At 37.9% G+C, this 25682-nt stretch overlaps 1 protein-coding gene across 1 annotated transcript; it reads left to right on the top strand.

Moving 5' to 3' along the window:
* LOC131319201 (structural maintenance of chromosomes protein 6B) lies at window positions 1-24100 on the top strand. The gene is made up of 28 exons (XM_058349359.1): window positions 1-359; window positions 458-563; window positions 2924-3057; window positions 4537-4592; window positions 4928-5014; window positions 5179-5499; window positions 7354-7473; window positions 7855-7989; window positions 9091-9167; window positions 10141-10216; window positions 11473-11547; window positions 11741-11845; window positions 14276-14445; window positions 14556-14658; window positions 15115-15227; window positions 16876-17080; window positions 19111-19242; window positions 19341-19455; window positions 19541-19626; window positions 19730-19825; window positions 20335-20471; window positions 20552-20654; window positions 21542-21621; window positions 21715-21793; window positions 21964-22021; window positions 22392-22489; window positions 22649-22743; window positions 23662-24100. The coding sequence occupies exons 1-28, from the start codon at window positions 203-205 to the stop codon at window positions 23717-23719; spliced, it is 3177 nt and encodes a 1058-aa protein (XP_058205342.1). The 5' UTR covers window positions 1-202; the 3' UTR covers window positions 23720-24100.
* Window positions 24101-25682: the final 1582 nt, after the last annotated feature.

Consider the following 25682-nt stretch of genomic DNA (forward strand, 5'->3'; position numbering starts at 1 on the left):
ATCAGCTCCACTGTTTATATTTCTTCCCGCCATATTTCCCACCCGGGCTCCGACTTCTAGAGAGAGAGAGAGAGAGAGAGAGGGAAGGAGTCGGGAGACACAAAACCCTTCTCCGTACTTCATTAGTGTTCTGCAAGTACTATCGGTTATCCACTCTCCGATCCTGCTTCTTTCTCCTCTGAAGAACCCTAGAAACGTCGCAATGGAAGATTCTAGGGCTTGCACGGGACCAACCGGCGACCCGTACCACTCTCAAGCGGGGATCATCTCGAAGATCCGTCTGGAGAACTTCATGTGTCACAGTAACTTGGAAATCGAGTTTGGAGACTCGATCAACTTCGTCACTGGCCAAAACGGAAGTGAGTTTCTTCTCTCGCTCTCTGTGTTTTTTGTGTGTTGGGTTACGTGTTTATGTGAAGCATTTGCAAGATTTCACTTACGATTTTGACGTGCATAGGTGGAAAGAGTGCGATACTCACCGCGCTGTGTGTTGCTTTTGGGTGTCGAGCCAAAGGCACGCAGCGGGCGGCCACATTGAAAGATTTCATAAAGACGGGATGCAGGTTTGTAAGAAAATTGTCTATTTTTCAAAAAAAAAAATCTATATCCTATTAGTTGTATCTTTTGGGTTTGTTATGTGTAAAGCCAAGTCACATTAATGCTTCCGTCTCAATCGCTTGATCTACGATCGCTGTCTCAATTTTGACTCTCGCACATCTTTGTAATCTGCGATCTTTTATAAGACACTTTCGCACTCATGCATGAGGCTTTTGTGACATAGGTTTAAAGTCAAAACTGTCTAGCAAAAGGGCAGCCTGGGCACAACAATAAGTTGTCTTTTTTATACATCTGTTTCCCTCAAAAAAAAGCAGAACAGCACCTTTGCCCTGTGATCCAGAAAATGCGCGGGCGTGCCAGAACCACAGTTGGTTCAAGTGTGGAAAGACCGACCTTTGCACAGGCAAATTGTGTTATTTTTTTGCCTCAAGGAATAGGACTTCGCCATTTTCTCAAGCAATGTAGAAAAATTAGTGAGCGCGGTGCTCAAATGGAAAGAAAGCCATTGAAATGGAAAATGCTCAGGATGTCCATTACCAAAAATAAAAAGTTACAACTATGGAGTTGATAGAATTGAAATGTGCAGAAAAATAGACATAGTACTGGACAATGGAAATTGAAAGAGATAAAAGAAGAGCATTTGTTGTGTGGTCGGGGACCTTTTTCTTCTTCTTGTTTCGTCCTTATATAAAGGAAGCCATAACGGTTGAGAGTTCAACCTACACAAGCAGTAAGCGCAATCCAGTAACCCAGCTTTGATCTCCATTTGCATGTTTCTTGTGCACATCACAAGTCATTGCAGCACCAATTCTTTTCTTGCACAAGGCATGGCCATGTTGTTCCATTTCCTTCCTTGAAGGGACCCACTTCAAAGCACTTGATTTACATTTCATCAAAACATGGGTTAAAGAAATCCCAACTGTTTTTGCCTTATTTTTTGGTCAAATACTTGCGATGTGGTGCTTCCATATTGGTGGTCATTTTTGGGTACAAACAATAACCTAGTAACTATTATCTTGTTGGGTTTGTTATGGTTAAAGCCTAGTCACATAATCCTTTCGCTCTCAGTTGCCCCCTCAATTTGGGTTCTCGCGCGTGTTAGTAATTTGTGATGTTTTAGAAAGATGCTTTCACATTTGTGCTTGTGCATTCGAAATGACATAGGTTTAAGTCATGCATTTGAAACTATTTAGCAGAAGGGCGTGGGTGCAACAGTAAGTTGTCCCAATATGGTCAGATGGCTACGGGTTTTATCATGGTAACAGCCTCTCCGCTTGTGGGGTAAGGCAGTGTACGTTCAACCCTTCAGATTCTGTGCACTGTTTAGCTCTTGTTTTTTTAATATTTAAAACTACGTAAAGAAATTTAAGTGACATTGTTACTTTGAAAACTGATAAGTTGATGGTTATGGATGGTGCTTGTTTTGTTTCATACTCATGGGAGGAGATGTTGGATGCTTGTAACCCGCACAATTGGTTGCAGAACGATATTGCTAGAATTTTGGTGGCTGAGTACTTTTCGGCGTTTGCTGGGGGCATGGTTTCTTTGGACTTAGAATTACATCCATATATCTGTTACCCACGAGCTTCAAAGAAAAATGTCACTACAAGATTCTTATAGATTATTAACTGATATAGTTGATAGTGACACATGTATCAAGGTCCAACTTTAAGTTGACTCTGTAGCAAGGGAATGGCTGATACTTATTGCCTTATTGGTGATGGTTATTGGTAATAGTAAGCAATTAGCACTGTCAACTTGACTTTGTCAACTATTGTTGCATACCATGAGGGGATCTACCCTTTCTTTGGACTGGCTGACATGGGTTTTGCAATCAAGAGGAAATGCTTGCATTACTTGAATTGAAACCCTTTGTTAGTGCTATCTATTTTGGTTATTCGATATGTTTAGGAAGATGAGTCGTCAGAAGCTATTGGTCACTCAATGACTGATAAGTAGTTTTAAATGGGCTCCATAAAGGCTAAGCAAGGGCCCTGACCAGAAGTATATTGACCGGCGAACAACAATAGGTGCTTTGTGCTAGTCAGTTTTTATTTTGAACTGGAAAGATTTACAGCAATTTCTGCTAGTCTATATTTTTGTTTTCTCGAATAATGGGAAAGAAAAGAATGCAGAAAGCGAAAAAAATTACTATGCTCAAGTAATTTTGTGAATTGAAAATATTGTGGGTTGTGGCTAACTTCTATGCTTCACTCTTTATTGGTAAATTAATTTCTCTTTTCCAGCTATTATCCTTCCAATGTTGGGCTCCAATGTTGGTGCCTTAGTTTTGCAATATCTCATGAAATTGCATCACTTGGCGAAGTCTTCCTGGGGGTGCTAACTGTTACTTATCTATTTGCAGCTATGCTGTTGTTGATCTTCAAATTAAAAATCAAGGCGATGATGCTTTTAAGCCAGATTTATATGGTGACATGATAATAATAGAACGCCGGATTTCGGAGACGACAAGTTCTCTTGTCTTGAAGAATCAGCAAGGTTTTACTATACATGCATCTTTTATGCTGTCTGAATTATTGCTTGCTGGAATTGCATGTGTAATTATATTTCAGAAGTAGAGAAGGACTTTATACTTTGCTTGACTCTGAGAAGACACAGCAGGAAGCGGGTGTGACCTTCAAAAACTGGATTTGTGGCTTCTGATTGCTGTTTTGCATTCCCGGTTTCCCTATGTGTTCTTTTGTCCTTTCCTGAGATTCTTTGTTGTTTCGACTGTACATCTCAATCGTGCTTGTCGTGAAGGGGAAATCTTTAAATAGAGATTATTCTTCATGGAATAAGACATGTTAAAGCATTAGTAATTGGCCTCTCCTGTTGCTCTGGGGCTCCACAAGACATTTTCAACATACCTCTTATGTTTGAACCTGACTTTCTCTTTTGGTGTTCGGACAGAAAGACACTATATTCGTCGATTGTGAACTATTTAAGCTGAATCTGTTTTGAATCAGAGGTTCTTTGAAAGCATACAATGGTGCAACAATTGAACATAGGGTGGGGGATGGGGAAGAGAAGGAAATGAGAGTTGTACTGTCTTGCATTTATGTGCCTGTGTGATGTTGCCTTCCTGTTTGTCATGTGCTTATCCTTAGTTTTTTTGTGTCCTGGTTGTGTGAAAATCTTAGACATATTGTTGTTTTGTTATTCATACTTTTGTGTGCCTTCAAATATCATGGCTGATATATTTCCATTTGACCAAAAAAAACATCGAGGCTGATGCATTAAATTTCCTAGATGCCATTGGGGTGGAGATTGTACTTGGGGAGTTGGGAGAGTTGATGATGGCAAGAATGGAAGGGTTCAAGGTCAAGTTAGAGACAGACCCTGGGTCAATACTGGCAAAGTGGCAACAATCCCTGAATATAATGCATGTAGTGAATGATGTGTCCTTTCATGAGAGGTATTATGTTTCATGAAGGGCTTGGAGGCAAGGGGGGATTAAGTTGCTTGAGCTTGATGATATACTTTTATAATTTTTATCTCAGGAAATGTTGAGATATATATAAGTTTAGCCTTGTATCTAGAAAGGAAAAACATCTATCCCATGTCCTTTGAACTTTCAGGTTGACTTTACTTTTTGACGCAAATTTGATTTTAGAAGCTGGCAGTTGTTTCTTTTTCTTCCTCGATCTGACATTTGTCCTTTTGTTGTGTGTGTTTGTGTGGGTGGAGTACATTTTTGTCATATTTGCCTGCCCTGTTTTTTATTGAGCTAATGATTGAATTAAGTTTGACAATGCACATCCAGATCGTAACACTGTTGATTTTGCAATTCTTTGTGCGTTCTTTTACATCTTTGCCTTCATGTCCACTGGAAAATGCAACATGGGCTTGTGGAATGGGATTATTCTTGTTACTATCAGATGCTAATTTGGTGATTTATTTGAAGACTTGTAAAGGTTACTGAAGTAATGGCAGAGGTCCTGGTATTCACTTGCTCTGATTTCTGTTATTTGGCAGGAAGAAAGGTAGCTAGTCGCAGGGAGGATCTACGTGAGCTTGTGGAACATTTTAATGTGAGTTTTGTGTGGTACTATGAGCCGACTTTATGTGATACTGTATTGTGTTATTTTCATTTGTTCAAGAGCAAAGGGACCATAGTTCCTTTGGGAACAGATAATACCTCATGGTTGGGATTATAATGTTGTGGCATTCAAGCATAATGCCTTCTGTACTTGGCGCAAAACGTTGTGAATCTGTGATAATTTCAAAATAACAGTCTACTTACATGCTGAAACAGAAGATCTCTCCCTCTCTATGAGAATTAAAGAGGTGTGGGTATTCTACTTGCTTGAAAACATAACACCCATTCTTTTGATTTTCTCAGAACATTGTGCTTTCCATTCTGCAGATTGATGTCGAGAATCCATGTGTAATTATGAGTCAAGACAAAAGCAGAGAATTTTTGCATTCGGGGAATGACAAAGATAAATTCAAGGTAAGAAGTTGAATTCAGGAACAACTCTTGCTGATGTATTTGTTAATGCATGTTGGGATCAATCTTTTGCTTCTCTAACTATGCGTTACTCAGTTCTTCAAGGCAACACTATTTGTTAATGCATGTTGGGGTCAATCTTTCACTTCTAACTGTGCGTTACTCAGTTCTACTTCAAGGCTACACTGCTTCATCAAGTGGATGAGCTCTTGAAGAGTATCAGTAGTCAGCTGGTTGATGCAAATGAAGTTGTTAATGAGCTGGAATCCTCAATAAGACCAGTTGAAAAAGAACTTAAGGAGTTGCAAGAAAAAATTAAAAACATGGAGCACATAGAAGAAATATCTCAAAAGGTGCAGCTGTTAAAGAAGAGGCTTGCATGGTCATGGGTTTATGATGTGGACAAGCAGCTTCAGGAACAAAGTGAAAAGATTGAGACTCTGAAAAGCCGTATACCTAAGTGCCAAGACCGGATTGATAGACAAATTGTGAGTAACAAGCATCTAGGTGCTTTTGACTTGTGACTGTCTAGCATCTTCATCTCTTTTGGTTGGAATGATGGTTAACCACCCACTATAGCATATTCACCTGGTTGATTTGGTCTTTGAAGTACTAAATTCTAAATTGGGTTTTTCATGCTATGTTTCCAATATATTTTATTGCTTCACTTTAGTCTTCCTTATTTGTCTTTTTAACCATTGGTCACCTATATCCTAGGAGTTGTGTTAATGTACTGAGATTCAATTGTCCTTGCCTAGGTTAATAACTTTGAGGGGAGGGTTGTTGACTTTTGTATGTGTGTGTTGTGTGCCCCTATGTTTTTTGATGGTGGTGGCCCTGGTGGGTGTAGAGGCCAATCGATGTGGGCAACAGTACCATTCTGCCTGCATTGAAAACTTTGAAGGAGCTTTGAATGCTAGTTGAAGAGCTAAAAGTTGATTTTTTGGAGTGCCTCCATTTGGCTTTCAAAGAACTCTTTCTTTCTTGATTTGCATCCTTGGGAAATATGCCAACATACATGTGTCGGTTTATTTATTCTCTGCCAGCAGTTTTTTCTTGTGTATGCAGGGTGTACATGGTAGTGCATCCTTGAATTTCTAATAAACTGATTTTATAAACAGATGATCCGATAAACAGCTTGGTTAAATTTATCATACATGTATGCCGTCTCAATTGTATTTTTGCCAGGTGCATCTTCAACCTCAAACTTTCATGTGGCAAATGTCCTGATCTTTATTCTCCTACAATTACGAATTTAGTAGCTACAACACAAGCAATTTGGTGTTCAAATAGAACGATCTATTTGTTTAGAGGCTTGTACTGTAAATAGCCAATTGTCCATAGTGCTCAAGCAAATATCATGCAATGTATTTCTTTGCCCCTCATCACATCCTGTTTGTTTTATCAAGCTTCGGATGTAGTTATCGACTGTTGCAGATTGGTCCAATACGTACTGAGATACATGTGAACTTGATACCAAATATTTAGTAGCTGTTTGATCATTTTGTTTTTGTATCCCACATGCAAGTGATGATTTTCCAAAAAATTAATGCCTTGTTTGGATGACATTTAAAAAAAAAAATTCCAACTCAAAAAACACTTATTATCCCTACTTTCAATCATTACTCTCATTTCTCTCTCCTCTCTCCAATCATTCTCTCTCTCTCTCTCTTTATATATATATATATATATATATATATATATATATATATATATATATATATATATATATATATATATATATATATATATATCTCCACTCATTATCCCTATTTCCAATCATTACTCTATTTTCTCTCTCCACTCATTACCCAAAAATCAAACTCAAAAATTTTCAAAACATCATCCAAACATGGCATAAGGTATATTTGCTCAAGGATAGTCCTGTGAACATGTACTACTGGATATGGTGAAACTAGAATGGTTTGAAGCTTTACTATATTCGTCTCATGTTTTATATTTATCTACATTTGAGCTGCTGTGTGAACATGGATGTCAAGTGTTTTATTTATTGAGTGTAAGTATTAATAATCCCGTTTTTGTTTTAGTTGCTTGGCTTGTAGTGCGTAGGAAAGGGATTCATTTTCCAAAAAAAAAACCACATCTAGGTGGTACACTGTTGTTTGTTGCCTGACACTGACACTGACACTGCAGTGAATCTAACATGCCTTGTAGCGTAATGTGAAGCTATAGCACCTTATTGGGTGACATGTGCAGTTCAGATGTTATAGCATGTAGCCTCGACTCCTTTTGGATGCGGGTTTTACACTTTTACTTCCAATTGCTTGTATCACAAATCACATGATAGAGGATGATACAAGACATTTATTTTATTCCGACAGGGTAAGATTGAAGAATTGAGGGGTCATCTGACAAAAAAGAAAGCTCAAATTGCCAGCATGATGGAGAGGACATCAGAAGTGAGGAGGATGAAAGATGAATTGCAGCAGAGTCTCTCTCTGGTATGTTGGAATGGAGAATCTCCTTGTATGGAAAGGGTTAAAGATGGCCAGTTAAATTTTTTGCTAATAACAAAGTATAGCCATTTCCTATTACTAGTTCTCTTGCAGTTTTTTCTTTTTCCTGTTTGTTTCAAGTTTCTTTGATCTCTTCCCTTTTTCAAACTTTTATGTTGAAATGTAAATTTTTTTGAGGGATCATTCTTTCCTTGTAGCGTTTATATTCTCAAGATCGGGCAACGAGAAAGCGCGTTACTTCTCTTAAGCTTATCTTCCATCTCTCATCTGACAGTTTTGTTTGGATATCACAAAAGCTTTGTAATAGCTAAGTTGTGACAACTATGAAGTGGTTAATGTTTTATTTATCCTAAATTCCATTCCTAGGCTACGAAAGAACGACTTGAGCTGGAAGGAGATCATGGCCGGAAGATAAACTTAATCCAGAAGATGGTGAATCGGGTGAAGTTGCTTGAGCAGCAAATTCATGATATTCATGAGGAGCATACGAAGAATACGCAGGTTCTTTGTCACACCATGTTTTTTTCCCTGTCTATGGATAACTGTTCTGAATTAAAAAGGTGAATTGTGCCCCTTTGGCCCCATTATATATTGTATAGTATTTTTACTAGTTCTCTCCAACTCTTTCTTTGATGGATGTCAAGTAGTGGCATCGACACTTACGTATGTGTGGAGTAGCCTGCTTTGGTGAAAACAAAAACAAAAATATTATGTTGCATGAAATGATTGAGATTAGGGGTCAATTATCTGATAAAAGACAATACCTACTATGGTTCCCTGTGAATGAGGTTGTCGAAAAGGCTATATTTGATAGCCTGAATTTTGATATATGCAAAAACTGTCTGCCCTCGAACCTGATGGGAAGGCTAGTTTGAAATTTCGCAACTACGGAACTCCAATGTATTAGCCTTTCAGTGCAAATTGTTGCCCTTAAGCCTTGGGAGTATGAGGCTGAGCAAACTCAAATATTGATGTACTGGTTACTAGATCATACAATTCTCTTTGTGACTTCAATGGCTTTCCTACAATAAATTAAATTTCACTGTAGCTTGAAAGGTAAAAAGGTAATTTGCTTCTATAAAATAAGTTAAGCTTAGGCAATGATATTGTCATTATCAACTTTTTGATCCTATTAGTATCAACTAGTATCATGTCTAAAAGGGTTCGTTCATTTCTATTTCTCCCTGATTAACTGCGATGATTCGAGGAACATTTGATTAATGTACACAAGAAACAGGTCCAAGAAGAGATGCAGACATAATTAGGCTTACCCCTCCTAAGTGTGCAACACCAAGGCTAGGATGACAATCGTGGATGAAAAGTACATGCAACCAATAAAAGAATGGTCATCAAAATCTTAAGCAGTCCCGGTACCCTTGACCTTAGGAGGAGGATACTCCTATCTTATATTGCACAGACTCTTCTGCGGAAAGTAATGCTTATCATAATTTGCGTCCAGATTATGAATGTGTTTTCCTAATCTTCTCTTCCTTTTAACAACTTGCATATAATGCTTGTTGTCTTTGGTGAGCTTAAAATGATTTGGTTACTCTGTAAAAATGATCGATATGGTATGTGTTTTTAGTCTCTCTTTTTCTGCAGGCTGAGGAATTTGAGATTGAGGAAAGGCTCAAGGAACTTCAAGATGAGTTCAATGCGGCTAATTTATCATTATCAAGGTTGATTTTTGTTTGTTTGTTTTTTATTTTAAGTTTACACGTAGTTGTTAAACTTTTGAATTCAGTATTTGGACAGATTAGCAATATTTATCGCAGAATCGGGATACAAACTGTGTATGGGGCTAACTCGTGATAACCTCAACCAACAAAGCAGGAAAAAAGAAAAAGAGGGCCATGGACTCAAGAATGCCTAAAAACTCACCTACATCTAAAAATCCACGAAAACCCACAATTTCATCCAAGCTAGCAGAACAGATCCTGTATCTCAACTGTATGAATTGAAAAGAAGAGGTCTTTAGTCTATGAACAACCTCCTCTGTGCCTTTGTTGCACTTTCCATAGCAACCACATTAAACATTAAGGCGCTAATAACTAGGCCTTTCATTTCCGCCTCCTGACTCTGGTTACCTTTACACCCCATGGCATCCCAAAGAAAGCACCAAGCCCCACAAATTAAAAGCCACCTCAGGGTTTAGTCACCCACAATGGTTCGTACTTCTCGAAAACCGCCTCTTCAAGTATCTCTCCCTCTTATAAGTTCACCTTCAAAGCATAGTTGCCAGAAGCAGAGGCGGGGCAGGGCACCAAAGATGCTAAGCGGGGGAGCTACAGTAGCAGTGAAGCTGTAGGGCACCAAAGATGCTAAGCTGGGGAGCTACAGTAGGAGTGAAAAGCTGTCATAAAACTATATTGAACCTGCATTTTATAATACACTTATAATAAGACTAACTACATTTGCCTTTTGTGAGTCATGCTAAAACTATGCCACGTCAATTTGTTAAGACCGTTGTGTTTTCCTGATTTCCTGTGTCTAAAAGGGGAACAAAGGTTTTCAAAAGCTAAAGCACACTTTGAGAGGGATGATGATGAGTTTTCGAACATACAGTTATCCTGTTTGTGGGTTCATAACTTCATATGCATCTATTTGGCATGAAGTGATGTCCTCTAACATTAATAAAGGGTGTTACTTCAGATTGAAGGAAGAAGAGGAGGCCTTATTGGATAGCCTATCTGTTCAAAAGGATGAATTAGAAAAGATTGCTCGTGAGGTATGGAATTTTGCAAATATTTACATGATTCATGGCATGACAATTGAGAATGCATGAACTGTTTAGTTATTCTTATTATGCTGGAAACATTATTTTCATCTTCGTGTATTGTTGCGCCGCATGCTGGGTGTATACTTCACTTTTTGGATTTGTTTGGATGTTGCTGCGTGGTTAGGTTGTCAAAAAATGCAGTTATATCACCAGCTATTGCTTACTGTTTTACATTGCATTGCTCAATGCTGGTCATCAACCTCAAATACCACATCTTGTTACTTCCTTAATCTGTCTCTAGCCTTACCAATGAGGATTTGCCTTGGTTGTTCAGTCATTTTATCCCCTCTTTTGACTCCTCTTTGTCACTGTAAATTCTGGAAACAATTTTCTGGGGAACTACTGATGTAGTCAATAATCCAGGTATCAGCAGCCTAAGGTTCATCCATTTTCATGATATTATCGCTGTGAAGTTAGGACATGGTTTCCTTGCAGAAGCTGATAGTTAATATGGTCAACTGCTAACACCTCAAAGCTGAATATCTTTGGGTGTAAGTTGAATCCTATATACTGCAGACCAAGGAAAAAGTTGAAAGTTCTTATCCTCAACTGTTGACCAATTTTTATATTTTTATTTTTTTTGAATTAAGCTGTTGAACAATCTCAACAAGTTTTTATCCTCGCCTCACGCCTAGGCTCTCGTGGACCATGGCGCCTCGGTGCACCTAGAGCCTTCTTAAACACCACCTCAACATGATGCCTTGTATGACCTCCCTTCTCACTGGTGAGCCAAGACATGGATGTAAGTATTATACCTATTGGGAGGAAGCATATATAAGTATTATCATCAAAGCAAAGCCACTGTTAGAAACTTAGAGCAGAAAGAACTTGTTCTGTGAACTTCATGTTTGCAGAAGTTGCGTCCCTTTGACGCATTTTTATTTTATTTTATGTAATTTTAGTTTGTTGAAGTATTTCTATCTTGTGATTTTATGATGAGAAAACTTCTTTTGAACAAGATATTGTTCAATGTGCGATGATCCCTCATAGAGTTCTGCTGGAATCCGAATCTTAATATTGATAACAATTTTCTGGATAATGATGACTTGACAGTTCCAGAATTCTTGGCAGGAATTGTTGGTATAATTCGTTAATCATGTCAGACCTGTCTATTAAAGTGCAGTTCTTATTTGAGGCTTGTAGCTTGTTTCATACGATGGTCTGTTTTCATTCTCTTACTGTGCTCTATGGTTTTATGTTTTTAGATTGCTGACAATGAAAAGAAGCATCGCGAGATTAGATCAAGCATCCGTGATCTCCGATTGAATCAGTCCAATAAGGTCGGGATAATTTGTTTAGCTCTGAGGTCTTTATATGCATGTGAACTTGATGGACCATTCTCTTTTACGCAGCTAGAAGCACAGTTTCATATGTCTATATCAGTGATTCAGTATGCATTTTTGAATAATTGAATCCCTTGACGTGCAAAACTTATGATTCATCCTTCCGTTATGATGCTTTCTCTTATCTCAGGTAACAGCTTTTGGAGGATTTAGAGTGACTGCTCTGTTACAGGCAATAGAGAGACATCATCATAGATTCAAAAGACCACCCATTGGTCCCATTGGTGCCCATGTGGTTAGTAGCAGAGAGTAATCGTGCCTTTGTAGGGGTTTGGGTGTGTACAATGTGATTGCTAAGTTCAGATAAACCATTACCCACATAAATTGAGTTTTGCATTCTCACTTGATTTGTAGGTCCCGACAGAGAAATACTTCATTGTTGTTTCTCCACTCGATATTGGTGTTAATTTTTAATTGTACGATGTAGTTATTTGGCTCTGTTTGCTTAATAAGCTTTCTCTTATGGTGGACCTCACTTTCGGGATTTTTCTAGTACTCTTAAATTTGTTTTACTGTTTTGGTGAGCAAAAAATTGCTAGCTTCTGTACATGTGTACATATAACAATTCACTAATTCTCGGGCATAGCTGTTAACGAAATGTGCATGGGACATCTGTTGCATCAACACTTTGCATGAACTCTTCTTTTCATGCAGCTTAGAAGAAAATGCTCACTTGAACTGGCCTTTCTTTAAATGTTAATAAAATAAAGCCCAAACCTCATTTTCTTAACAAATGTTATTGAACATGAATGTTATGGTTGATGTTGGGTTATATTCAATTATTTGTGGGAGTGCAATAACTATGCTTATAAGTGGGCTTCTGGCATGGCTATTTATATGAATGCAAAAATCTATTTTGTATGTTAAAGCATCCACCTCAAAACCAATTGGCAATGAGGTGAGAGGCCATCCAGGCTTATATACTAGTTTTGGAGTAGATATTAACTGATGTGGGACAAACTTCAACATCGCAGAATGACAATTGGTTTCTTATCGACCTGCCTAAATGGAAGCCTTTCATATAGAAAAATACCTTGTCTTTTCATAGAACAACTATTTATGGTGTTAGTTTCTGGGTTATCTGATTTGGTTGTTGAAGTTTCAGATCAGCCTACAAGGATACGTAGTTTGGATCATCTTCATGAGCAATGTTTTTGGCATATCTGAAAGTTAGTTTATCGGAAATCGTAGGGCGTGGGAAACTAAGAGTTGCAGAACACATAGGCGAAGGAAAGGGGTTGGAGTTGAGGGATCGTTACTCATAATGACAACAGAGATTGTTGGAGAAAGAAAAATGAGAAAACCGAAGCAATAGGGTTGGGTTCGATGAGCTTGGTGATGCTGTCTATGCATGTTCCTCTTATATTTGAATATAATTTACTTTTGGTTCGTAAATAGTCACCCTTTTGGTCTACATATATAACTATCTTGGTACTGCTAGAATCGTTATAGTAATGGTGACTTTTCTTGATATATCGATCCCATCTTCATACCGCTGGAATCTTTATAGCAATGGATACTCTTCAATATATAGCACAGTGGTAGATTTATAATTTCATCATCATATAAATTAAATGCTCCTAATCGCTATTGCAGTTGGAATGAAATAAAAACATGTAGCAGACCCCAAATATTAAGGTCAAGGCCTTGTGGAGTTCAATTGTTAAGCAATAGTTTAATAGTGCTGACTTACTTGCGTGATGGAGCTTCAGTACCATCTGTCTCTCCCTGACTGCTATTTGTGCAGTATCTTCTCATTAATTGTTTGCATTTTCTAATGTTTTCTCATTGTCTTGATCTCTGTTGGTTTGTTGGTAAGAAGCTGAGGTCAAGGCAGTGGCAGGTTGGATGTAAATGATTTTACTACTAGAGAAAATCGAGATGGGCTTTACTGTGTCTCCTATCAGTCTTTTCTTCAAAAATCACCCTACTTTTTTTTGATATCATATTTTCCATTTCTTTCCCCTTTCTCTTGATGACCCTTGCTACTACCTCTCCCTCCCTTTCTTTGTGTTATCCTTCATTTCTGTTGGGTTGTGTGTGTGTGTGTGTGTGGGGGGGGGGGGGAGAATACTCCCGCTTTAAGTAGATGAAGCAAAGCAAAACATTAATGTACTTGTGCTGGTAATACTACAAATCATGCTTCCATGACACTATAATTGGACTTTGCCTTATTTTCTGGTAGACTGCTTAACCTGTAGTCACTGATGATCTTTTTTCCGTGCCAAATTTTTTTTTCACAGGATCAGTACCCTGATCAAGTTTCGTTTTACTATTACTGACTCAATACTCGAGGATTATTAGATGTTTGTCTTCAACCATCCTATTTGGTGGGATGGGAATTTCAGTTTTTTGAAAGTTTGGGAAACTAAGTTTGTATGTGGGTTGCTACATTTTGGATCGATCGATATTCAATAGCTCTTCCTTCTCGTGTAGATTTTAGGTGTGCATGGGCAATTTTCTTTGCTTACATTTTTGGATTGAATGATGTTCAATAGCTCTTAGCGCTCATGTAGACTTTGGGTGTGCATGGGCAATTTTCTTTGATATATACAATAGTTGTGATATCTTTTCTCTCTCTCTCTCTCTCTCTCTCTCTCTCTCTCTCTCTCTCTCTCCTGTCTTGAATTGTTAACATACTACAATACATGCCACTGTATTGCAGTCTTTGGTACATGGCGACATGTGGGCTGTTGCTGTAGAAAGTGCAATAGGCAAATTGCTCAATGCTTTTATTGTGACAGATCATAAGGATTCTGTTCTTTTGAGAGGATGTGCAAAGGAAGCAGGGTACAACCACCTTCAGATTGTTATATATGACTTCGCTAGACCAAGGTAAGGATGTGAAGATATAAATGGATTCCTACTATTGATTTAGTTTCATAGTGGGTTTGCTTATGCCAGGTTCTTTTCTCTTGATTTCACGTCTGCACTATCTTGTGCAGGTTGTCCATTCCAAATCACATGCTTCCCCAGACGAATCATCCTACTACTATTTCTTGCTTACATTCTGATAATCCGACTGTTATGAATGTCCTGGTGGATCAGGTAATATACTTTTCTTCCACATTCTGCATGTTTTCTCCGCTTAGTTTCTTTTGGGGACAAAGCTTATTGTGTTTCTGTCATAGAAGCTTATTACTGCTAAAATAAAAGTGCCTATTCATGAGCATATTTATGTTCTGGCAACCTTGATCCGATTGTTTTCGTATTAACTTCATTTTGTAACTAATGTGGAGCTTATTTTGGCTCATTGCTCGGAATATGGAATCATGTAATAACTTCTGTAACTGAAACCTGATTCTATTATTGTACCAATCTAACTTTTTTTTTTTTTTGCTGAATTATGTAGAGATATAAATCTTTTGTTTTGATAACTCAGGTGTCCAGACCAGTTTACGCGCACCTTGACTATGTGGTTTTTCTTTGCCTTATCTGTATAAACACAAGGAAAGAACTAGTGGTGCATTAAACATCTTTTGAGAATCTCTTTATTTTTCGTAGGGCAATGCAGAGCGACAAGTGCTCGTCAGAAATTATGATGTGGGGAAAGCAGTTACTTTTGAACAAAGAATTGCAAATTTGAAGGAAGTTTTCACGTCAGATGGATTCAAAATGTAAGATTTTGTTCCAATTCATGTTCTCTTCTATTCTTTGAACCATTTTAGTCTCAAGTAGTTGATATGTCTGGGGCCTGCTTGGATTATTGGAACAAATTACTAGTTTATGTTTGTAGTGTGTTTTTATCAGGCTGTTTCCTCATAGGATCCTTAAATGAACACCTCAAGCATAGAGATATACATCTAATGTGAAGAAAAAAGAACAAAGTTTGGTGCGAAGTTCGTAACAGTCTTAATGACGAAGTCCACTGCGTAAAAGGATCTGCTTTTGAACTGTTCCATTATTTCAAAGTTTATTCCTATTCAAGTTCTCAGGCAGAGTTATCTTTCTCTGAGGCTGGTTCTACCTCTATAATTTACTAGGAAATCGGTGTATTACAAAAGTTTTGGTAGAGTTTGGAGTGTCTCCTTTTGTTAAATGATATCACACTTGACTGATCTACTGAAAGGCGCCCATTTGCTGAAACAATAATGAGTTGGCTGTGCATGCGCGTGCCTCATCTGCAAATTATAAATCCTACAAATGGAGTACTTGCAGATGATATCAAGCATTTTTGAGTCTGATATGGTCATGAAGCCTTGATGACAGTTTCTGGCCATGACTAGGAGTCTGATATGGTCATGAAGCCTTGATGACAAAGTTTCTGGGAGGGTTAATGTTAAACGAACTGTTAACCAAGTACAGAACTTTTGGTTGAGGATGAACAATATCAACCAGTTAACCATTGAGTTGCCTCTCTCTCTCACATCGGCTCATTAGAAAAAGTTGGGGGTATATAAGTCAGTTCACATCCCATTCCTGTAACAATTTAATGCCATGAGGTCCTCAAAGTGGCCAATATCGCTATGGTTTCAGGATGGGGGCGTTATAGTTGGGTGTGTTTAAGCCTCACATGGTGGGAGCCACCTCTAGAGTCTGTATGAGCAGGAACAGAGTGTTGTGTGGAACTAAGCGCTACATCGCGTGCACATGAGAATCAGTGGTCCTATCAGTGACAGAATGTGATATTCCATCCCACTCCGGATTGGTGGAAGAAGTTCATGGCCTATCTCAAGGAATCACATCACTTCTTATAGTGATGCATTTAATGACAATATCGGGTCTTCTTTTAATTAATTGGGCAGTCTTTTGAATGAGTTAAAGTGCAACTTCGAATTTTATAATACATACTTGACCAACATGTAAACAGAATAGTAGAAATTGCAGTAGTGAAATATGAAATGCAGAAAACTGTCTGAGTGGGGGAGAGCCATTCTACAGTTGACGAGCGACAAAAGCTTCTACTAAATACTACCATGAGCGACGGGAGAAAAACTATTAAACCTCAGCTGACACGGGTGATAATTCCTATAGTTATGTCTTTTCCTTAGGAATGAAGACAGCTTACATGTGATTCCCCTTTCCTTTCACAAACCTCTGGATTTCTGTGGAAATATTCCACCAACTGATAGCTGCAGGTTTGATGACCCTGTGTATTAATTTGTCAACTGGTTCATAACATTGAATGCTTGTGTTACTTTTTACTTGTTAGATCTGTTGATTGCATTCTCAACCTCACTTGTATTTTGGTAGCTTCTTCAGTTCTTTTTAATTTTGTATCCTAGTTGAAACTGAAACAACACACTATCAATGATGTCTTACTAGGTTTTCCCGTGCTAATGCTCAAACCATTCTCCCTCCAAATAAGAAGGGTAGAGCTAGTCGCCTTTGTGGTTCGTATGATAATCAAATAAAGAATCTAGAAAGGGATGCATTAAGTGCACAAGAACAAGCTCAACAATGCCGTGGGAAAAAGAGGAAAGTAGAAGAGGGACTTCAGGACCTCAATAATAAACTTCAAAGTGCTAAGGTAATTATTGTCCTTGTTTTGCACCTGCTTGTGTGATTGAATGGTGGTCGTGCGGGTGGTTTATTGTCTTCATTTTCTCTTTATAACAGTTTCATTTCCTCTTTTCTTTTATCTTTTGTGTGCACACCAACAAGGCTTATGCATACATTGGAACTTGTAGGGTTTGGACTTTGTGTTGTTACATGGTCTCTTGTATTCCTCCTTCTATGTCTGTATACATAGAGTACACAAGGCTAAGGGTAACTGGATGTTCTCCAACCCCTACCCAAACTAGACACTTGGATGCCTAATTTCCCCGAAATCACGTTAGATGCCTTCGTACTAACAGTGTTGTATCGGATTAGTATATTATGTGCAATGTATTTTGGTTAGCAATGTGTCCTTGTATCCATACCCACCCTGTGGAGATATGTCCCTCTATTTTAACTTTAGGGAGATCCGCTGCCTGGAAGTGCCCACAGTCCCACACCCCATGCTCATACCAGATTCCATGAGATTGATTGTGAATGGATAGGTTTGTGGATTTATGAAGTTAAAGGCACGACGAGGGGAACGCTAGAGTGGAATTGCTTGATTTCCTGCAGTGTCTCTTCAATCTTAGTTTATATCTGTTGAAGCATCCAACTCAACCTCATATACAATTGTTGGAGGTAATAATTAACTAATTCAGGACAAGCTCGAGTCCTCAACCAATGTGTTCTTCTAATTTTGTTTCATTAATGATGAGGTCTGGTTTTTGTGCCAGAACTACAATATGTGATAAGATAGACAATAGGTCCAAAACAAGATGTTTGCATGATAGCCTCAAAATACGTAGAAATTTATATCTATTCTTCTCTTGATTGATGATACTTTGCCCCGTTCATCTAAGGTCATACAGAGAAGGTTTTCTGACATGTTGGATTAAATAAGTCAAAGATTTGCAAAATTACTGATTAGCTATTGCTGGCTGCAAGTGTCTTGGGAATCGAGAGTGTTCAGAAGATTTCTTATCACAAAACCCCATATTACATGTTTTTCTAGTTTGTGCTCCCATAATTGATGTGAATTAACATGACACCATCACAAATTGAAATTTTACTATGAGCTTTGATGTTAGAGGGGAGTGGCTGGGTAAGAAGGAATCAGAAGGAGCTGGGATTTCGTGTGATAATTTTTTTTTTCGTGTGATAATTTTTTTTAGGGCTTGCGCCTTGCCATCAAACCCTTGGGAGAGTTCCTCCAGTAGCTGCTGTAGGGGAGCTGTTACTAAAACTAGAAGATAAGATTGATATTCAAGGAGATTCCATTGCATTATTTTCCCACATTGTCAAGGAGTTGAAATTGTTCTGGACCTAGTAATTCTTTTCTTCTAAATTTCCTTCAACCGACTTTAACAGCCAATAGGTGAAGTGGGGTGAATATGTGATATCCTTTAGCAGGATGGTTCAGAACTCCAGGTGGGCATTTTAACCAAAATACTTGGCACTTATAAGACTTAATAGTTAATATATGTACCGAGGATGAGCTAATTTTAGGAGACTTGCCTTAATGGAATCAGTGTTCTAAAACAAGGAATTAATCGGCGATTAGTTGGCGATTAATTGCTGGCAGGGCCTATCCGATTAGGTCCAACTAACCATTAATTGCCGATTACTAATGAATATGCACCGATTAATTGCCCGATTAATCCGATTAATAGCTCGAAGGTGGCCGACCGCCCGACTCAAAGGTGGCCGACCGCCCGACCAGTGCCTAGCGACTTTTAGAACATTGAATGGAATATGTTCCCATATCTCAAATGCTTATTGTATATAAATGTTGTCGTTCCCATTCCCCTTATTATTAACATGGAATTTCTTGAAGTTTTGCCAGTTGATGTTCACCTACTATAGTTGAAATTGAATTGTTAGTAGCCTTTTATATGCTACTCTACTACATTTACCTGTAGATGGTCGAGCAATGGACATAGTTATCTTTAGAAGCTTATTTGATAAATATTTTGGTGGATTTGTACTATTCTTATCATCTTTGCTTTATCATTTACGCAGAGGAGGTGTTGGGAGACAGAGCGCCTTGTGGCGCAAAAGAAATATGCACTTCAAGATGTGAAGAATTCACAGGTCACAGAAGCTGGTTCAGCACCTGCTTCTAATGTTGATGAGCTTCTTCACGAGATCTCTGTTTGTATCTTATAACCACATCTTCGAAGTTCTTTCCTCACATGGTTGGTTTGTGGATTTCCCTTACATTATAGCTTTCATTTGAATATGATGTCTAGAAAATCCAAGAAGACCTTCAGGAGAACGAAATGTTGGTAGAAGTAATCCGTGTGAGAATGAAGGAAGCAGATGCTAAAGCCAGTGACCTTAAAGCTTCATTTGAGAACTTATGTGGTATGGTAATCTTTTCTTGCATATATGATGTCAGTTTCCACATTAGATGTTACCAATGCTTCTTTGTCCCTGTTAAAAAATGTAGAATCAGCAAAAGGAGAAATTGATGCCTTTGAGGAAGAAGAGCGCGAGCTCATTCTAATTGAAGAAGATCTACATTCTAAAGAAGCGGTTGGCTCCTCTCTCTCTCTCTTGGAACTTTTTGGGTTTGTGCTTTTGTTTAATTGAGGGGTGGCAAGTTTATTAAGGTCATAAAAGAAATCTCTTATCTCAGGAGAAGATTCATTATGAGAAAGTGATGAATAACAAGGTCCTCCCTGAAATCAAAACGGCAGAGGCACAATATGAGGAGCTCAAAAACTTACGCGTGGTGTGTGTCTAACCCCTCTTAAGTCAATGAATTCATTTCTGCCTATAAATTCTGTAATTGAATTCATGTATTTCTGTAAGTGCCAACCAGCAATATTTTCCCATCAATAGCTGCTATAAACGTTATCATTGGTCCATCACATCAGCTCAACCATCTCTCTCTCTCAAACTGCTATGACCTTATAAAACTGTCTCTCTCTCTCAAACTGTTTGCCTTAATTTAGTCCGGTGACATCATCTGGATTGTTCGTTCGTCTTTGACATAATGTTGTGGGCAGCCTGTCATTGTAGTTGTTACTTATTGTGTTAACATACCCATATATATTGGTTACTTGGTATACAAGAATAGGTGGTACTGACAGGTTTACACCTTGATTGGGCAACAAGAACAACTGAACACATAACTTAATCCTACTTTCATGACCGTGGGTTTAGCTGTTACTTTTTGAAGTGGAAGCATGTTTTAGGCATCAACCAGTTCTTTATCGTTAGCATGCGATGGACTTGCAGGAGAGTTACAGAAAGGCTTCTATTATTTGTCCTGAAAGTGATCTTGAAGCTTTAGAAGGCTGTGAAGCGAGTACCCCAGAACAACTTAGTGATCTCTTAAGTAGGCTAAATCGGACACTTCAGCGTGAGAGTGACAGGTATGGATGAGATATGTGTACCTGTGAATTACTTGAGCAACGTGAACTGCATTTTGAAATGTGAAAAGCTTGCTTTGCAGGTATGATGAGTCTATTGAGGATCTCAGAATGTTGCATCAGAAGAAGGAGCGGAAAATACTTAGAAAGCAGCAAACTTATAAGGCTTTACGAGAGAAACTGAATGTAAGTTTTTCTTTTCTGAATTGAGGTTTCTGAAAACCCCTACAGATTACATTCGCAAAAGTGAAACTCATAGGAATTGGCGGGGGTTCACACAATATAATACATGTCAGAAATCTATGGTTTCAATCTGATTTTTGTATGAAGCATCAGTAAATCATTGTAGTAGCTAAGTTGCTCAGGAGACATACACAGATGTTCTTAGAGCTAATTGTGGGAAAATTTGATTTTTACTGCTTGCATGGATAGTTTGATTTTTGGTGGTATGGTTGAACTTATAAAACTGTGTTTAGGAGCTGATTGCCATCTCAAAGAATTTATTGGCGAAAAGCTTTTCCCGCAATAACATCGTTTCTTGACGTACATTATGGACTTATGTTAACATTTAGAACTATCTTAAGCAACTAACAGTGCAGGATGTACGATGTTGTGGATTTCCTTTTTTTTTTTTTTTCCTTCCCCTTTCTTGTTTTTCCTTATCTTTCCCTCAGGTTTCGGTTTGTTTAGGATCTGAATCATATTCTCAAGTTTGTGAGTGCAAAGTTTGACATCTACTATTTTGCATTCCATCATATATGCTGTTACTACCTCCATCCTATAAAGTTTGTCCGGTCCGCATAACGAGGACTAAAAAATAACATTTTTTCAAGAAAAAATTCAAACTTTTCCCATACATTAAAAGAACTCATTGACATCTAGTAAATTTTTAAAAAAAATTTAAATTTAAATTTATCTTGAAAAGAATGTATTATTTTTTAAGTCCTCATTATGCGGACTGGACATACTTTATGGGACGGAGGGAGTATAAATTAATTGCTTTTCCATTCAGAATGCAGTTGCATTACTTCATATTTCTCACCGTGAATTTGCATTTTGTAATTTTTACATAGGCATGCCAGAAGGCCTTAAACTTGAGATTGCGCAAGTTTGAGAGAAATGCGAGTGATCTGAAGCGCCAGTTGACGTGGAAGTATGAGTTTCAGATTACATTAAATATACTGCCCCGTGATGCATTATCAATTTTATGTCAACCATTTCATAATAATTTACTGTTTGCAATCAGATTTAATGGGCATTTGAAAAATAAAGGAATTAGCGGTCTCGTGAAAGTCAATTATGCAGAGGAGAAACTTTCGATAGAGGTAAGCATTTTGCATCAAAAGGTGCTCTTATTGCTGTGGTAGTTCGACGGCCTTGAGTACCCACAACAATGATAATTTGTTGCTATGTTCATCTTCTAGTATAAATATGAATGAGAATTTTTCCTCCGTTGCATTCTCTTTTAGTTACTGTAATTCTTCTCTCTTTGCAGGTGAAGATGCCCCAAGATGCATCAAGTAACAATGTTCGTGACACTAGAGGGCTCTCAGGTTTGTTCAATGTGATAACTATCATACCTGTAGGGTCTACAACCTCTCTGTCCTTTTTAAATTTCATCATTACAATCGTGCTGTGGTTGGAGGATAGGACATTATCAAGTCGGGGTGTTGGGATTGGAAATTGTCAACAATAGGTTTGCATTTGGTTGCCCTTTGGAATTAAAGGTAATAGGAGAAAACATGATAAAATGCAGCACCCAGAATTTTCTTGATGTGCTTTGAAATTCAACATTTTATTCATCCAAGAATATGATCCGGCCTTTTAATTGTACTAACAAAATACGTAGTACTAGCTAATACACGAACACAGTCTGTTACAGTTTAGAACTTTATGCGTTGCTTATAGTTCATGTTTTATCAGGTGGGGAGCGTTCTTTCTCAACATTATGCTTTGCACTAGCTCTGCATGAAATGACGGAAGCCCCCTTTCGAGCGATGGACGAATTTGATGTCTTCATGGTAAGTTCTCACTGAGAAGCGCTCACTTCCCAGTGCCAGATAAAGATAATGGTCTGGAATCTCGATTTTAAGTTAGCCGGCAAATAGGTTTGTTTTCTCAGTAGAATGCAACAGAAAAGAACAATCTGAGAATTTCCCTCATTTTATGTCAATATTCAGGATGCAGTTAGCCGGAAAATCAGCTTGGACACTCTTGTGGATTTTGCTTTGGCACAGGGATCCCAGTGGATATTTATTACCCCTCACGATATCAGGTAATGGTTCTAGAATGGTATTTGATGTAATAATCCTGGAGTCTGAAAAATACTCTCTCTGCATATCATTGTTATGTTTTCTTGAAACCTGCATCTGACTTAAAATATTAGGCAACTATAAGCAAGTATGCTTGGGAAGCCTTTTTCCTTTTTGTGAATACAAATTTGGGCCACCTTGATGCTTTGAAAGAATTGCCGGGGAAGGTCTTCATTCAGCAAAAATTGTCCTTAACTAGGGCAAGATGTGAAATCCTTTGTTTGCTCGTGAATTTGGCACACAAGCATGCACGTGAGCTCATTCATCTCTATTATTCTATCAATGTTGTGATGAGGTTTGTTGAATTGACCTAGAAAATGACCTTTTGGCTATGGATTAGAAGTTAATAACCAGTACTAGGTGATTTGTTGATGAGATGTTACTACTATATTACATGGACACGGGTGCTAGTATTTTGACCAGATGTAGATGAGGTGTTACTTGATGCTCGGCAATGCTGAACTTCGGCTGTTAATGGCATGAGAATTCTACATTTTATTGTAACTAATATTGCTAACCAGTATTGAACCTCGTCCTCGCAACTTTTGTGTACCCATGAATGTAGGTTCAACTTTGTGTCATTTTTATTCAATCTGAACTCCGTTGGACTGGAGAGGGAACAGGAAAGATTTTTGTGTGGGTTTCAGCCCTTAGTGTTCATATACCTACTGATGTCCATAGTCCAAACTACTGGTAACACGTCGTAACAAGACACTGCATCCTCTATTTTGCTCTCATAATATGGAGTTATCCAGAATCCATTAGGCTCTGGTATTGCAGCATGAAACTAGTATCCAAATTGCCATAAAAGCAGCACGACAATGCTTATTTTATTTTCTGATTGAAGACAATGTGACTAAAGTCTGCTGATTTTGATTCAGCATGGTAAAACAAGGGGAGAGGATTAAGAAGCAGCAAATGGCGGCCCCTCGGACATGATTGTCACCATCAGCAAGTCCTGCTTCTGCTCAAAAGCATGTTGATTCTATGCTAATGTTCAAACTGTGGTTCCATGGGCATATGATAATATTCTCTCTACCCAGTATGTAGATATGTATTTATTCTGTTTTTGTTCTCTCTTCAGAACATGTTCAGGACCTGTTGCCGAGTGCATCAATTGTACAGTATTTATATTACAATGGTTCCGTTTGTTTCGGACTCAAGTGCAAGTATTCAGCCCGGAATTGGTTTACGCTGTGACCTATTAACTTTTAGCCTATTAACTTTTAGCTTTACCCTACTTAAAGCGGGAGCCGTGTACATTATCCGATCATGTTCATGTTCCAAATGATAAGGATTTAGTGCTGACTAGAAAATGGCCAAGTTTGGGACTGTCTTGTATGCCATACATACTACGAAATGTCTTCAGGATTTATTCCTCTTCGCATCTTCCAATTATAAACATGAACGAATAAGACATGCGTGAACCAAATAAGCTTTTATTTTTTTTCTTTTCAACTCAGGTGTCCGGACCAGTTTTTGCGCACCTTGACTAACCATATAAACTATTAGTGTAACTTATATCTTACCAAGGGATGGAGTGCTTTTCTATTTTCTTTAAGCATGTTGGTTCAGGTCTGATGCATCAGCCAATGTGTATTTAAAACTCCCCCTCATTTTGTGGGTCGAAATATACGTCTGTGTGTATATGCGCATACCATCATGGGGGACACAATCCATGTTGTGAAACGAGTTATTTGGATCTTCATGTGCATCGACTTCTGTGGTGTTGATAGTATTTGAATTATTCGACCTCAACTCAAAAAACTTTGGTCAGAATGTGGTTATCCCCAAACACAATTTAGGTTAGGTATAGGGTTGAATTTACCAAGGCGGACAGCTTAAAATATTTGGCACCAAACCACATAGGTGCCATTGGCACGCTTGACATTCCCCCAGAAGATAATGACGATGAATCATTCTATTGTTGGTAATCAATTTTGATAAGAGTAAACGGGTCATTGTGGTGTTCGTATCTGACTATCTGGTGTCCGAGAATCCAGCTAAATTTTTACCCACATGCATCAAGCATTCCGAAGAATATTCTTTTTTCTTTTCTTTTCTTATTTCACGATGTAGGTTCCACAATTTTCGATATATTGAAGGCTTTTCCTTTGACTACTATCAAGTTCAAGTCATACGCTTATTCTGTGATCGGAATCACGCGGTGATGAGCTTTTCGTTTGGTTGTTTCAAATCCCAGTTGAAGGATTTTTGTGTCTCAATTGTCTCAAAACATAGAAGTTGTGTCGTGAAAACAAGGCTGGTGTGCCCCATGTTATAAGATCTTTTTTGTTCTTCTTTCTTTTGAAGTAGGAAAAACAAGGTTCAAAAGAAAAACAAGGTTTTGGAACGGAGGGACACATCTAGTGCTTATCTTGCTAAGTATTTATTGTACTTTGTCCTTTTGGTTGGCTTGCTAAACACTGCGACATTAGTGAAAAAATATTATGTCCCATTCAGAATTAACCGTCGTGGAATTATACTAGATCGTATAATGTTAGCATACGTTATTACTTAGGCGAATATATTAGTTGAATAAAAATAATTTGTGAGTGAAATTATTATTCGTGATGAGGCGGTATAATCATTATACTTAAATTTTATTTCTTCCCCTTCTTTGTCTGCAAGCTACATCACTCTTATGATCTTGTTTACCTTATAATTTAATTCATAGTAATTATATTTCTATTCCTACTCGAGAAAATTCTTAGGAATTTAATTCTTTGTAATTATATTCTTGTTCCAACTGAAGATTCCGATCATCTAAATATAGCCTAATTGTTGTATTTTTTCCCTTTATCACTAGCCACACGACTTCTTGAACTATATTTGAGTGGTAAGATAGTAGACTAGATTGTCAACTCTTAGTAATATACTTATCTAATAAAAAAAAAAGTTA

The sequence above is a fragment of the Rhododendron vialii genome, chromosome 3a, assembly GCF_030253575.1.
Source record: "Rhododendron vialii isolate Sample 1 chromosome 3a, ASM3025357v1".
Taxonomy (NCBI): domain Eukaryota; kingdom Viridiplantae; phylum Streptophyta; class Magnoliopsida; order Ericales; family Ericaceae; genus Rhododendron; species Rhododendron vialii.

Bases quoted from the DNA above. Each gene is read 5' to 3' on its own strand.
- LOC131319201 (XM_058349359.1), top strand. From the start codon at position 203: ATGGAAGATTCTAGGGCTTGCACGGGACCAACCGGCGACCCGTACCAC. The intron at 4,593-4,927 runs GTGAGTTTTGTG...TCCATTCTGCAG, and splicing joins AGCTTGTGGAACATTTTAAT to ATTGATGTCGAGAATCCATG. The intron at 17,081-19,110 runs GTAATTATTGTC...TCATTTACGCAG, and splicing joins ATAAACTTCAAAGTGCTAAG to AGGAGGTGTTGGGAGACAGA.